The sequence below is a fragment of the Egretta garzetta genome, unplaced genomic scaffold, assembly GCF_000687185.1.
Source record: "Egretta garzetta isolate BGI_Z169 unplaced genomic scaffold, ASM68718v1 scaffold76, whole genome shotgun sequence".
Lineage (NCBI taxonomy): Eukaryota > Metazoa > Chordata > Aves > Pelecaniformes > Ardeidae > Egretta > Egretta garzetta.
The window spans coordinates 640703-654454 of NW_009259859.1; the positions used below are offsets into that span (position 1 = coordinate 640703).

A 13752-nucleotide genomic window follows, 5' to 3' on the forward strand; every position below is an offset into this window, starting at 1 on the left:
GCAGGTAACCATCCCACATACAGGCTTGAGTCCTCTCTGACACACAACACAGGCTCAAAGTCACTTCCCTTGATTTCTCTTCTCCCACTCAAAATACCACCATTTTATTCAGCAGACCTGTGTCTTAGACAACGACCTTACAATATAACACTACTCAGAAATGAAGACCAGCTGCTTCTCTGCAAAACTCTCACAGCAAACCTTCATCTGAGAGATTCAGAGGACAAAGTCACTGTAATCATGTTTTACCCTGCACTGCCAAAGTTATTACCTTACTAACCTTGTATGCGCATATTATAAAAATCATCCATTTATGTTACAGTGAATTACTTCGAGTTAACACTGGGAACACAACACCTGAAATGAATTTCAAGTGACAAGACCATCATCAATCATACTTTCTCAACATTAATGCCACTACATAAAGCCTTCTGCTTCACTGCTTGAAAACATAGGTGTTTTAGGAAGAAAGTGTTTTGCAGGTGGTGCCATGTATACTGATATTTTTCCCAAATTAGCAGGTTCTTTGAACATACAGCATAAATCAACCAAAACAGCATATTTGACTAATATTTAACTTTAAAAGATAAATCATTACAGATATTAGTAAAGCTAGAAGCAGCTTACCTGATCCACACTTTTAACAGTTTTGAATATTACATCCCACATAGGGAAAGGAATAAACAAAAGATACATAAAAGCCAGAAAACACCAGTGAGGTCTTCTTTTTGTACCAAGTCCTCAAAACCCAGCAATTTTATTTATAGACATCTTACCAGATTACACATGATGATACTACAAAGTAAAAAAGTGTAGGCATTAAAATAAGAAGAAACACGTGCTATTGAGATTGTACATAACAACATTGGAATCCTGATTTCTTATGGTACTAGTCTGTGCTATTTTCAGTTAATATCTTAATTTGCAGATGGTTAGATCCTGTATGATGTTCTGACAAAGTATTTTCACAAAAGCAACTCTTTGCAGTAGAGTTATAATACAAAGACCAGCCAAGTTATTTCTTCAATTGCTATACTCAAGATGGGGGAAAAAGGGGCTGGACTTAAATACAAGTATGACAAATCTACTGAAAAACCACCATTAGACTATGAATAGAAAGTTCAGTTATGCTACCATCAATAATTACAAGTCTTTGTAAAATAAACACTTCAAATCCACAATAAAAGCACTCATGCTACATAGGAATATTTACACATTCTCAAGCATTTGCTTATAGCTTTAAAATGTAGTGTTCAACAAGCACTAAAACTTTAGGACAAAACATTTTGTGAACTGTAACAGTTGTTAAGATAAAAATGACGTAATGATTCAGTCTAGTTGATACAAACACCTGACACTAATGGAGGCATCCCAGTCAAGAGTCAGGTTTTTCAATATCCATCATCTCCACCTCTGGAATTTATCCAAGAGCTGTTTCAGGAGGAGAAGTGCAGGACACAGAGAAGCTAACACAACTGCGTGAGCTGAAACCAGAGTGCTGAACCTCCTTTCCTCCAGTATCCAACCTCAACAGATCTACAAGCCTAGAGACCAAAAATTAAAAGAACAGGCAAAGCTAACCCACCACAACCTAAGGGCCAAACTCCCCTCCAGATGCTTGCTCACTCCCCCTCCTCAACAGGACAGGGGGAAATAGGATGAGAAAGCTTACGGGTCTTAGGGAGATTGTTTAACAATTACCACTGCAGGCAAAACAAGACTCCACTTGGGGACACTTAATGTAACTTACTGTCAATTAGAATAGACTCAGATAGGAGAAACCGAGACAAACATGGAGGGGGGGGGAAAAAAGGCCTTTCCTCCCTTTTCTCCCAAGTCAAACTTTATTCCTCCACTCCAGACTCCTCCACCTCCCACCCCAAGCAGCACAGGGGGCAGAGGACAGGGGCAGCTATGGTCAGGCCATAGCAGCTTCTCTCTGCAGCTCCTATGCCATTCTCGTATTTTCCCTGCTCTGGCATGGTCTCTTCTCCCATGGGCTGCAGTCCTTCAGAAAGAATAAAAAGAAAAACATTGCTTCGGCATGGGCTCTCCACAGACTGCAGTTCCTTCAGGAACTCCCCAGCTGCTCCAGTGTGGGGTCCTCACAACCCCATGAAGATCTCCTCTAGTGTCATGGAGCTGCTCCCTGACCTTGGCGTTGGCTCTGCTGCTTCTCACTCCTTTTGGTTCCCTCCTCCTCTTTTTGTTGGGTTTTTTGCCCTTTCTTAAATACATTTTCCCCGAGGCGCCACCACCGTGGCTGTGGGGCTCAGCCATGCTCTGGGGAGGGGTGGGTTGGAGCCGGCTGGGACCCCGGGGGGCAGCCCCGGCCTCTCCTCACAGAGGCCGCCCTGCAGCCCCCCCTGCTAGCGCCTGGGCACCGGCACCCGGTACACAGGTTTAGTCAAGACTACTAGTGTTATTTTAACAATAAAGAGAGCATTTTATGTGCTCAACCTAAAACCTTAATCTCTATATAAAGGATTTTCTTATCAATCACACAGGAAGAGTAGTTGTATCAGACACTAAGTACTAAATGGTACTGCGAGAAAAGTAGTTCAAAAAAACCCTAAATGCATCTTCAGAAATTACGTCATTTCTGGGGTTCAGAGCTTACAGGGAAGCTCACACCGAACACCGCAACACTTCCAGCCGGTGGGAGCCGCCGTCCACCCCGACGCCCACCCACTGCAGTTAGCCACACAGGGCGGGAACTGTGGAGGCAAACTGCTGTCCAATGCAAACTCCCGTTCAAACAAGTCAGACAACCGCTAACGTAGTATTAAGTCATTTTCTCAATTATTTGAGGACGCTGCTGATAAAGGCAAGTCCTAGCCGATGATTCAGCAGCCTTTTCTCTCCTTTCCCCCCTTTTGTCCCATTTCAGATTTCTCTGGAGCAATCCTCCTCTGTGCAGTACTGAGTACAACACAGCCGAACCGCGACACTAAGCCGAATCTTCTGATTTCAAGAAATCAAAAATTACAACCACCATCCTCAAAAAAGGAGACCAAATACTGCCAGTAATTTCACAACCTGAGTTCACTACATGGCTATAACTGAAATTACCAAAATGAGGCACAGCATTACTGCAGAAATGTTTGCATATTAGCGTAAACACAGTGAAACCCTCATGAATAAAATAATGCAATTTGACTTAATCGAAATTTACTTTAAGTTATATAACAATAGTAGAGCTAGTACTACAACTTAAATGAACTACAGAAAATATTTAGGCTTTCTACAGTTTAATCATCATTAATGGTACAAAGGAAATTATTTACTCTCGAATGTGTCAGGCAATATGGAAAGAAGGTCCTTGCAGTATTGATTTTGCATATAAAATGGACTTCTTCAGCTGCACTTGCAATGGTCAGGAAGGCTTGAATAGTATTAACTCCCCCTATTATTGAGCCTCAAGGAACAGCCACGTAAGTCAAGATGTCAAACTTATTTTTAAAGGATGAAATAAAACATATGACTGCTTCCTGGGCTTGACTGGTAAGCGATTAAAGCATTAACTCTGAGTAAACTGAATTTGAGCCAGTGTCAACATAAAACTTCTAAAAAAAAAAGTCACTACTATGAATTATTTACCTTTCTCTCAAAGCTCAGTATCAACGCATCAATTCACTCTCATTATCTTCCTCCTTTATAACCCCATCTAGAATCACCCTTGTAAGACACAGGATGGTGGTGACACAAGCCTGCAATGCAGTGAGCAACATAACAAGGCTAGGTGACCACCCAAATGATTCGATGCTTTGGAGACCTAGGAAGGGTAGCTTTGGCACAAGCACACTCCCATGAAGTGTTACAGCTTCAGAGCACCTTGGAAAAGACACAGGGCAGGCCTTCACCATTCCTGCGTAGGGACAACTCCTTCCGAAAACCTGTGTGCGCCACTGCTTGGAGTCGCACCAAACAACCTCTGAGAGGATGCAAAACATGCGTCGCAGTACTAATAATCAATAACACCACACAAACAACCCGCATTGGAAAACTATGCTGCTTTAACATTAAAGAATTGAACCACTAATGACAGCCATAAAAAAAGACTCTTCAAAACCACATGCCTGAAATACTGTCTTTCCACTATCTATATTCAGGGTATTTTGTCCCTTAGAAGCTTGTAACAGATTGTCAAAGCCAGAAGTTATCGGCCAAAGTCAAACCACCCCACAGAAGATACAAGTGTTTAGTCTAATTTTGTGACCCTGTGAAGATAAAAAGCCTTGCTTTAGAAAAAGCATTCGAGACTAATTTGGATTTTCACGCCACTAAGATCTTTATTTTCAAATTCTAATAGAACAAGGATCACCCATTAGAAAGTGCTGAGAAAAAAACATAAATAGCCAGATGCTGCAAAACCAGTAAAAGATACCCCCAAAAGCACATGTAAGTAATACTTACCAAAGTAGTAATGTTATCAAAATACATTAATTAAGACACAAATTAAGTAACAAATTGGTGATGCTGTTTAAGGCTCTAGTACTTCTTGGTTAAGTTTGGCCATGATGCACAACTTCTGTGCAAAGTCATGAAGACCTCTATACTATTACAGTGCCTGAAATCCAGCCCATTTCTCGATTGATTTCTCCTTTGCAGCAGACACATGCAAATGCATTGTGCTACAAAAGCATTACCAAGCACTACTAAGCCCGCTGTACTTGCAGAACTTAGGCCTAGATCAAATAGTATTTCAACAACTAATTTTCACAGACGATACTGGAAGCATGCTACTGTGGTCATAACTTCTATTGAAATGTGCCTCTTCACTCCAGGTAAGGCTGAGGAAAATCACTAAAGATTATCCTCCCAATTTGTATGCTGTGGAACAGCAATCGTTACCATCTTTAGATTTTAAAAAGATATCTTATGTACAACCCTTTCTTTAAAAGCATATTCTTGTAGTTTCACTGAAATGTAATTGATGATGATAGTCTTGTTCCAGTGAAAACTACACTAATCATCCAGCTACCAAGTGTCACACTCCAGTTATGCCTCTGTTTGGTGTTACAGAATAACGTTAGACTGACCTCTGTAAAACATGCTGGATTTTTGGCCCTCATTTCCAAAAGACTCAATTTAGTAATATTCCTAGCATCCCTCAGCAGTGCACTCTGCAGGCTATAATTAGCTGAAACAGCTCATTAAATGCAGTTTTGCAAACTGAATTAGTAATCAGAATCCCACAATTTCCATCAGGGGCTTTGGAATATGACAGAAATCACTGATCTTTTACTCCTTACTCTGAAAATATGGTGAACTTTAATAAACAAAACGTATGTATTAAAATTAAAAACTAATGCAAACCTGAAATACTGCAATAACTTAAAACATAGCAGTTCTATAGAAGACAGTTTTCCAAGCTCATGAGCATGTTAAAATTTTTAAACCATGATTACAGAGGATAACATAAAGAAGCGCTTTACTATAAAGCAGCTATTGGCTTTAACAAAGCAACCCAAGTTAAGTGAATTATATATAAGATAGTGTGTGTTCATAAGAAAAAGTTGCAGATTTTTCCTCAAACTGAAAAGTCAGGTAGCCTACTCATTCCAGTTCCTACTGTTTTTCAGACTTCTCCTCAGCTACTCACAAAACAGGCAAATTCCAGAAGTCCATGAAGCTTCTTACAAGTATTTTAAGCAGATGCAGACAACCTGTGTACTTAGCAACCTTTCCATAGAACACATTCATTGTTTTTAAATCCCACATAAGCATTATCAGCTTTCAGCAAGAACATTATGTATCAACTGAACTAAGGATGTCTCTAGGTGCAGTTGTATTAGAGTTCTAATGGAAATGTTCATGTAAGAGCATCACACAATGCACATCAAATAATTCCACAGACTCCAGTAATATTCAAAATTAAGGAATGCATTTTTACTTCACACTGTTTCTTTACTAAACACTCATGGTCAACTTTGATATTAATGTGACACAGCAAGATAAGGCTTTGAAAGCCTTTTTAAAAAGCAATCCAAACTGCCTTCATGTTATGCAATGTCATGTTTTCTAGGACTAAAATTATGTGCGTTATACACGGTCACCAACTTTTAAACCCTGTGAAGAGTCTAGTATCATAAAACTAGCAATTCCTAAATTGAACACCGAATTACTAACAGAAGAACATTCACACAGTGTATTTACTATAGGTGTCCTACCTAGATGTGATATCTCAAACATTTATGCAATGAAGACTTTTTTTTTTGCCTGACATGTTCTGACTTTTCCTCATTTCAGGTCTCACTAACAGAAGAAAAAAACCCACAAATCACTATTTTACTTTTTTCAACAAAAAAACTGTTGCAAAACATTGTGGGGAAAAAAGATCAATATGAAGAGAAAAAACAGTTGTCTGTATGAAAATCCATGTTACTCTCTATGTAGGAAACAATTTTAAAATCCTCTAGCAGAAATTTCTTTACAGTGCTCGTCACATGCTAAATTCCATTTAAAATTAATGAACTCTCAGCTCATAATGAGTTCATCATGAGTTAATTTAGTGCTGGCAGCACTTTTGATAGGGTTTCTGGTATCTTCCAGGCAGAAGCAGGTAACTTTAAAAATCCAATAGACTACTGTCCAAGACCGTCATTAAACAATGCAACAAAAGTTGTAAAAATCAGACTTTATCAGACTTACCGCCAGCGCTTTAGATAACTTTGTTCTGTAGTTATTCAAAACAATTGCATCAATCTCCTTAAGTGGCACGTATGCAAAGCCTTCTTTAATAAAAACTCTTCTGGCTCTAAATAGATCCACAGCATCTGCAAGTCCAACCTGAGAAAGATGAAAAACCCACACCATGGAACAGCAAAATAATGCAGTAACAATGTTTACAACCCTAAGATTCAAGATGGACCAGTAAAGCTTTAAGTCATTCTGTCTTTTAATGAAGCTCTACCCAGGAAAACACAAACATTTTGAAATCAAATGTTGACTTTGGAACAGCTGATCATTATTTTGGTGGAAAAACATTGTTTACTTACAGAAAGTCATGCAACTAGGCAAAATAAGCTACTTTACAGTTTGTATCTACGATTATAAACCCAATTATGCAGCTTTGCATCACTTACATTACTTACAAATCACTTACTGATTTGATATTGGAAAATGGACTTCTGTTGACCTTCTGTTTCAGGCATCTTGAAATATTTGATTCATGTAAGCTACATATAAAAGGTCTTGGAAACGGATCTGGAACCCAACCAACTTTCCTCCGAAGACGAGTCAGTGGGCTACATTAGACACGTCTTTCCTCTCCCCTTGCTCTCTTGCAGAAAGACTTTCAGGCTAATACAATCAGACTGAGAATGTCTCCATCCTACAGTCTGTCAGCCAGGCAAGTTAAGTCATTTGTCTAGGAAACCTTAAAACTTAAGACCAATTTTGTAGCGAAACTGAAAGGATGGCAGAAGAGGACAGAAAACATTAACAGTGGTTTAAAGCTCCCTTCATTCTCCCAGTCCCTCCCTCTACCCTTATACTGACATGAAGAAGAGGAACTCTTATTAGTCTCAGTTAATTCAGATACTTTCACAGAATCATAGAATGTTTTGGGTTGGAAGGGACCCCTAGAGGCCATCTAGTCCAACCCCCCTGCAGTGAGCAGGGACACCGCTAACTAGATCAGGTTGCTCAGAGCCCCATCCAACATGGCCTTGAATGTTTCCAGGGATGGGGCCTCCACTACCTCTCTGGGCAACCTGTCCCAGTGTTTTACCACCCTCATTGTAAAGAATTTCTTCCTTGTATCTAGTCTGATAGATTAAGTGTTAACAGTAGTATTATGTAAACTTAAAATTAGTAACTCCCAGTTTAACTGAAAGAGAATGAATGCAAATCTGTGGAATTTACCAACTTCTACTTACCTTATAGAACATTTGTTCTCTTACTTTAGTCACACCGAGGCTAGGGGTTGATGCTTGCAGCTCATTTGCCAATTCATTTTTCAGGTCTTCACTAATCTAAAATTAAGAGCTTGTTTTAAAACTGCTGAAATGCTTTAGAGTAAGGCTTTTTTTTAATTAACATGAGCTAAAAGATTACTTAACCTGTAAATGTGTCATCACTTCAGCTGACAAGGGAAAAAAGGATTACATATTCAGCAAGTGATCTAATAATTAAGAATTATTATTTCATTAATTAAGAACTAATAATTAATTAAGCAGAAACCAGGAAAACACTAGTGGTCAATAGTGTTAAATAACCTTATTTCTGAAGCAGTGGTGAAGATTTTAAAATATAATAATTTTAAACATTAACACAAGAACTATAAAACACACTTTTTAAAAAGTCAACCTCTCCAAAACAAAACTTGTGACAATCCCTGCTCATATCTAGATTTACTGTATGCATTAAAACAAAACATAATGACTCAGTGGCAATTAGTAAGGACTCAAACAATTTCGTCAGATTTTTAATCCGTTTCAGCTCATTTTAAAATCCAGACTCTTAAAATAAAATTACATAGCATCTTACATTCATGGACTTCTCTCTCTCCTTTTTTTTTTTTTTTTTTTTTTTGAGGAGCGAGAACAATGGTATACTTATTGTTCTCTAAATGTTAGTGCTTTTCCAGTTCTCCAAACAGGTAAGTTAAGCAGCAATGCTCTAATTTAACAACTTAAAGTATTTAAGCCAAAATTTCTAGCTTGAAAAATCATGGACAATGTTACACTTCCTAATATAAAACTTAATACTGCATATACATAAATATATATATTATGCTTTTCTTGACTACTTAATAATGCACCAAATACAGCAGAAAAGCCACACTTAAAATTAGCATGTTGTAATGTTTTTACTTGTCAATAAATCATTTTTGAGTTTTATTCAACAGAAAACAATTAACAACAACATTTGAAATCAAGTTGTTCTGCTTTAAATCATGATTAAGCTCAGGCTTTAAAACCTGAAAAAAGTAATAAGTAAAAAAAATGTAAGTCGTAAATAATCCACTCTGATAAAACAGATTATACAAGCTGGTAATCCAGCAATGATACCCAGTAACTTAACTACATGCAACAACAGTCTTAAATATCTGCACAATATGTTCTTGGTAAGTATAGTGGGAGTAGTCTCTGACTGATTAAATATCAAGGAACACAGAATACCTTCCCAAAACATAGAGGGACACAGATGTGAAAGTATAACACATTGCGTGACACTGATCTACAAATGCAAGATAAAAAAGGCGCTCAGTGTCCTTCCTCTCCATGGAAAGGGATGTGCGTAAAGCACTTCGGTTTCTTCTCCAAATGGGGCAGAATACCTTACTCCTTGACTAGCACTCCTATGCAGTTGAATGGGCATTTAGACAATTCTTTTTTTCCTTCTTCTCAGTTGGAAAACTTGAGAAAACAAAGCAAAACAAAGCACTTTTCTTGGAATTCATAGACTCATAGAATACCAGGTTGGAAGGGACCTCAAGGATCATCTGGTCCAACCTTTCTAGGCAAAAGCACGGTCTAGACAAGATGGCCCAGCACCCTGTCCAGCTGAATCTTAAAAGTGAGTATTGGGGAAAGCCATAGGAAGGACCCTTTAAGTTCAAACTTGGAGAAGTAGCTCAGCAAATCTCCTCTATAAAGTGATTTGATAGATAAATGAAATGACCAAGGCAGTGATACCTAGAAGGCTTACAGTTACCCTGCCCACATCTTGATGTTATCTGTTGTGCTCCCTCAGGAAAATCAGCTTTAAAAAAATAATAATAAAGCTGCCAGCAAGGCAGAAGAATGTAACTTTGAAGACAGAGGAAATACACAGCAGCATTATATTTCTGCATGTGAAAATCTAATGCTCCAGGGAAAAACAGCCTGCAAGGAAACCATTTTTCTTTAACAAAGTAGATGTACCAAAACAATTAAATGTGTTTGTGTAAATGATATGAGAAAACCCTTTCTATAACATATTCTCACTGACAATCTTATTTTTGTTAGTCTTTGGAAGATTCCCGCTTTTCAGACGTGACACCCTGGAACTGTATATAAACTTCACACAGTGCTGCCAAAACCCTGCTACTCGTTCCAGACGATATATTTCTTGTTTAAAGAAGTATAAATCTAAGTCACCACATCAGCCTGCAAGCTCAGCTTTCACCTAGTACAGACCAAAGTGTTTATTTTAATTCCAGAATAGTGACTTCCATTTTTCAAATGTAACAGTTTTATGCCTTCTCAGTAGGAATTGCTTAAGAGAGCCCAGCCTACCATGGCATTCCAAACCCTCTGTGAAACTGTCTTTGAATAAAAACAGTACAACATATTGTATAGCTATAGTGGTTACAATTGCATTATTTCTTCTAGGATATCTCACTAAAAAAAGGTCAAACCAAGCCAAGGACAGTTTTTTTTTTTTTACAGAAAGCCATTAAAACAGTCCAATGGCTGTTTTACAAACAGACTTGCAATATTGGGGGAAGAACAAAAAGAGGGAAAGGCAAGGATTCCTTGCTTATTTATTTTTCAAAAAACAATTAGCTCATTTTCATCAACAAAACCATTTCATTCAGTATTACGTTTAATTTCAAGGGGGGGTTCATCTTTTAATATACACATAAAATAATTATACTGACTGACTCCAAACTTCACAAGCTGTCTAGATCCTTCCTTATTAATAATTTGACCATATCGGTCTTGTACAGATGTAAAGTCACAGCCATTTTAGATTTTCCTGCTTCTCACTAGCAAAAAATTTAACACTGCTGGGGTAAAAGCGATCCTGGTGAAACCTCCAGAAAAATAGGTTAATGGGCCACAACTGAAGATTTGGATAAGACTGAACAGTGTTACTGAAAATACAGTTTCATCAGAAATTGTATTTTTTAAACAAACCCAAATATTATTGCAAAACAATATTTATCATATAAGTAATACTTACAAAGCTATTAAATAATTTCCTTCATACAGCCTCAAGTATCTTATAGGTTAGGCAAACCTCCAGCAGCCCTACAAACTCTTTGCTCCTTGCCTTTTCACCAAATTCCCATTGCCTTCATGTGTTCAGCTAATGGAGAGGAAGAAGAAACAAGGATATCCCTAGTCCCTAACTAAAGCTGCAAGATGACTCCAGATGCATTTAAAAATAAAACTTGCTTCCCTAAAGACTAGAACATTAAAAATAACCTTGCATTGGCATTAAGATTTTCACCATTTTCACATAAAATTGTGTAAAATTGACTGAAGATGCAATGCAATGAAAATAAGCTCCTTACAGTCAACTCAGACTCAAGCTTTTAGTTATATCACACCTGTACCTCTGAATGCAGTACATCATGAAACACGTACACCAATTTTTCTTGGTTCATGGATGCTGGAAAAGCCTTTTTTTTTTTTTGCCTTTTTTTTTTTTTTTTTTAGTTTTAATAGTAACACTACAGTTTGTACATTCAATAATTTCATCTCTAAAATGGCACCCACAAGAACACATTCCGGTAATCACTAAAAATTAGACACAATTAAATACAGCTTTTAGGATTCTAATCAAGATTGGAAAGATAAACAGACTGTTTAACTTTTTCGCACTCAGTGATGTTCACCAGATAAAATGCTGTCATGTTCAAAAGATTAAAAAAAAAAATGCAACAACTTAACACTTCATTGTAAGTTTCTGAGACTTAGGAAAATTAGAAAAATCAAGACATGAAAGGGAAGGCACTAGGGGAAAGGAAGAAAGCAAGGGTTTGGGACAAGTTGCATTATTTCTAGTTTTCTTGCTTTCTACATGCGGTTTATTCATCAATTTTAATCACAGAATTGTCCTGGAAACACAAAGACACATAAATTTAAATTAAAATATGAATAATTTAATATGTAAGGCTTGGTTAAACAAACACTGGCAGTGAGGCAGTCCAAATACTTCAAAATAAATTTGATATCCCCACTCTGTTTTAATGAAGAGATAAAGATGCATGCACACATTATAATCCGACATATGCACAACTACTCAATTTTGCTGTTCCTTACTGGGAGACTTAGAAACAAGAACTCAATGCCCGAGTCCTTTCCCATTTCAAGACTCAGCTTCACGTATTTACGTGCACATGCCACTGGTGTTCTTAGAAAGTGAACTAATTAAAACTTGCTTTCAGTCACTGAGCAGCTGGTACTCAGATGGCACAACACCCTTCTCAAGAAGAGATGGTATCAGTCTCTCAATGCCACACTATATTGCGATTTTAAGTATCAAACAGACAAAACAATAATTTCCTAGTCAATCTTCTCCACTGCCACACAGCACACTACAAACTTGGCTAGAACTAAAAGACAGAAGTATTAACCTAGATACCATTGAATTTAAGAATATAAATTTAAAGTGCATTCAACTGGTTAATGAATACTAGCTTGATTAGGAAAGGACATCATTCCCAGCTGTCCTACCAATTAAGAGCATGAAGATCCTTAAATAAAACCTTCAAGGCTCATCAATCTGTTGTTCACAAATCTGATTACAATGTTTCTCAAGATATATCAATTCCATTTTGGCTAGGCACAAATGAATTAAGAAGAAATTCATATTTCCCATGGTACTACAACTTAACTATTTTAGCTCAAATTCAGATTGCTGGCATTCCTAAAAAATATAAAGGGCTGTGCTTGGATTTATTATGTATTCTTATCCATCAACTGAAATGTTGTTTGAGTTTTTTTTTTTTTCCCCCCCAAGTCAGGAGTGGGCACAGAAAGTACTTTTTTGGATCTTCCTCAACCACGCTACTAATTCATGGTTTCCATAATCACAGAGAAACTCAGTGACACAGGAGATTTCCTACATGCCTGACAAACGTTCCCCTACATCCATGAAAAGGAAAGCTGAACAAAACAATTGCTAGAGATTACTCTAGAAACACCACCACATACATATTAGAGTTGCACACGACTCAAGAGCTAACAGAAGATCCTCATGAGAAACATGGCAACAAGTTTTCTTCCATTTACCAATCAGGATGCTAACGACAGGCTCAATTTTAAAGAAACCTGTTAATAAACGTTTCTCTAGATTCAATCACAAGATTAGCAGGGAACAGTATTTCAGTGTTTACAGACCATTTTATGAAGCTTACATTCAAACCAGCAGCTAGTAAATTCCACTTGCAGTGTAATTACATCCTGCACAAACTATCCTATCAGCTTTTATGCTGTTGTACTAAGGAACAATATAAACATTTCCAAAGTTACTGCATTCACTGCTATGTGAAGAATAAATTCATTTTGGAAACATTCTTAACCTCAACCACTACGAAAGAACTTAACATGTTGACTATCCAAAGAATTTATTTTCTTCTTGAACAACACAGAGATATTCTTAAAAACACACTACTGATTTCCCAATTTTCTCTTCCCTTATATCCCAAAAGGTTACCAGCTGGACTTGACAATCTTAAAGGTCTTTTAAACCTAAATGATTCTCTGAAAAGAATGTCTAAAATATTTACTGAAAAAGAGAGAACACTTGATGACCCCATGCTCCTTGTCTATATGAAGTTTCTTCCAGGAATCCAAAATTGCCACAAACTGAGGTTCTCGAAGGATCAGCTTAGGACTTACTATTCCTTCGTCATTTCCAAGCCATTAGATAAATGGCAGCCAAGCATGCTATGGGGTCATCAGCCACTGAATGCTAGAGCACATTATCACCCAAGTAGAGTGGGTACCCTTCCCACCTCTTCTGTCACAAGCTGAAGAACATCATGTGGAAGATACCCATTCTCCACAGCCTTTCTGGTACAGCTGCCAT

At 37.5% G+C, this 13752-nt stretch overlaps 1 protein-coding gene across 1 annotated transcript in view; it reads right to left on the minus strand.

Annotated features, from left to right (window-relative positions):
• LOC104127349 (DNA primase subunit 2) overlaps positions 1–13752 on the minus strand; it is a 124580-nt gene that overhangs the window by 89958 nt on the left and 20870 nt on the right. The window contains exons 6-7 of the mRNA XM_009640014.2: positions 7884–7979; positions 6655–6792 (exon numbers count right to left, since the gene is read on the minus strand). Of these exons, the coding sequence (XP_009638309.2) occupies positions 6655–6792; positions 7884–7979 (234 nt within the window). The remainder of the gene's footprint in view (positions 1–6654; positions 6793–7883; positions 7980–13752) is intronic.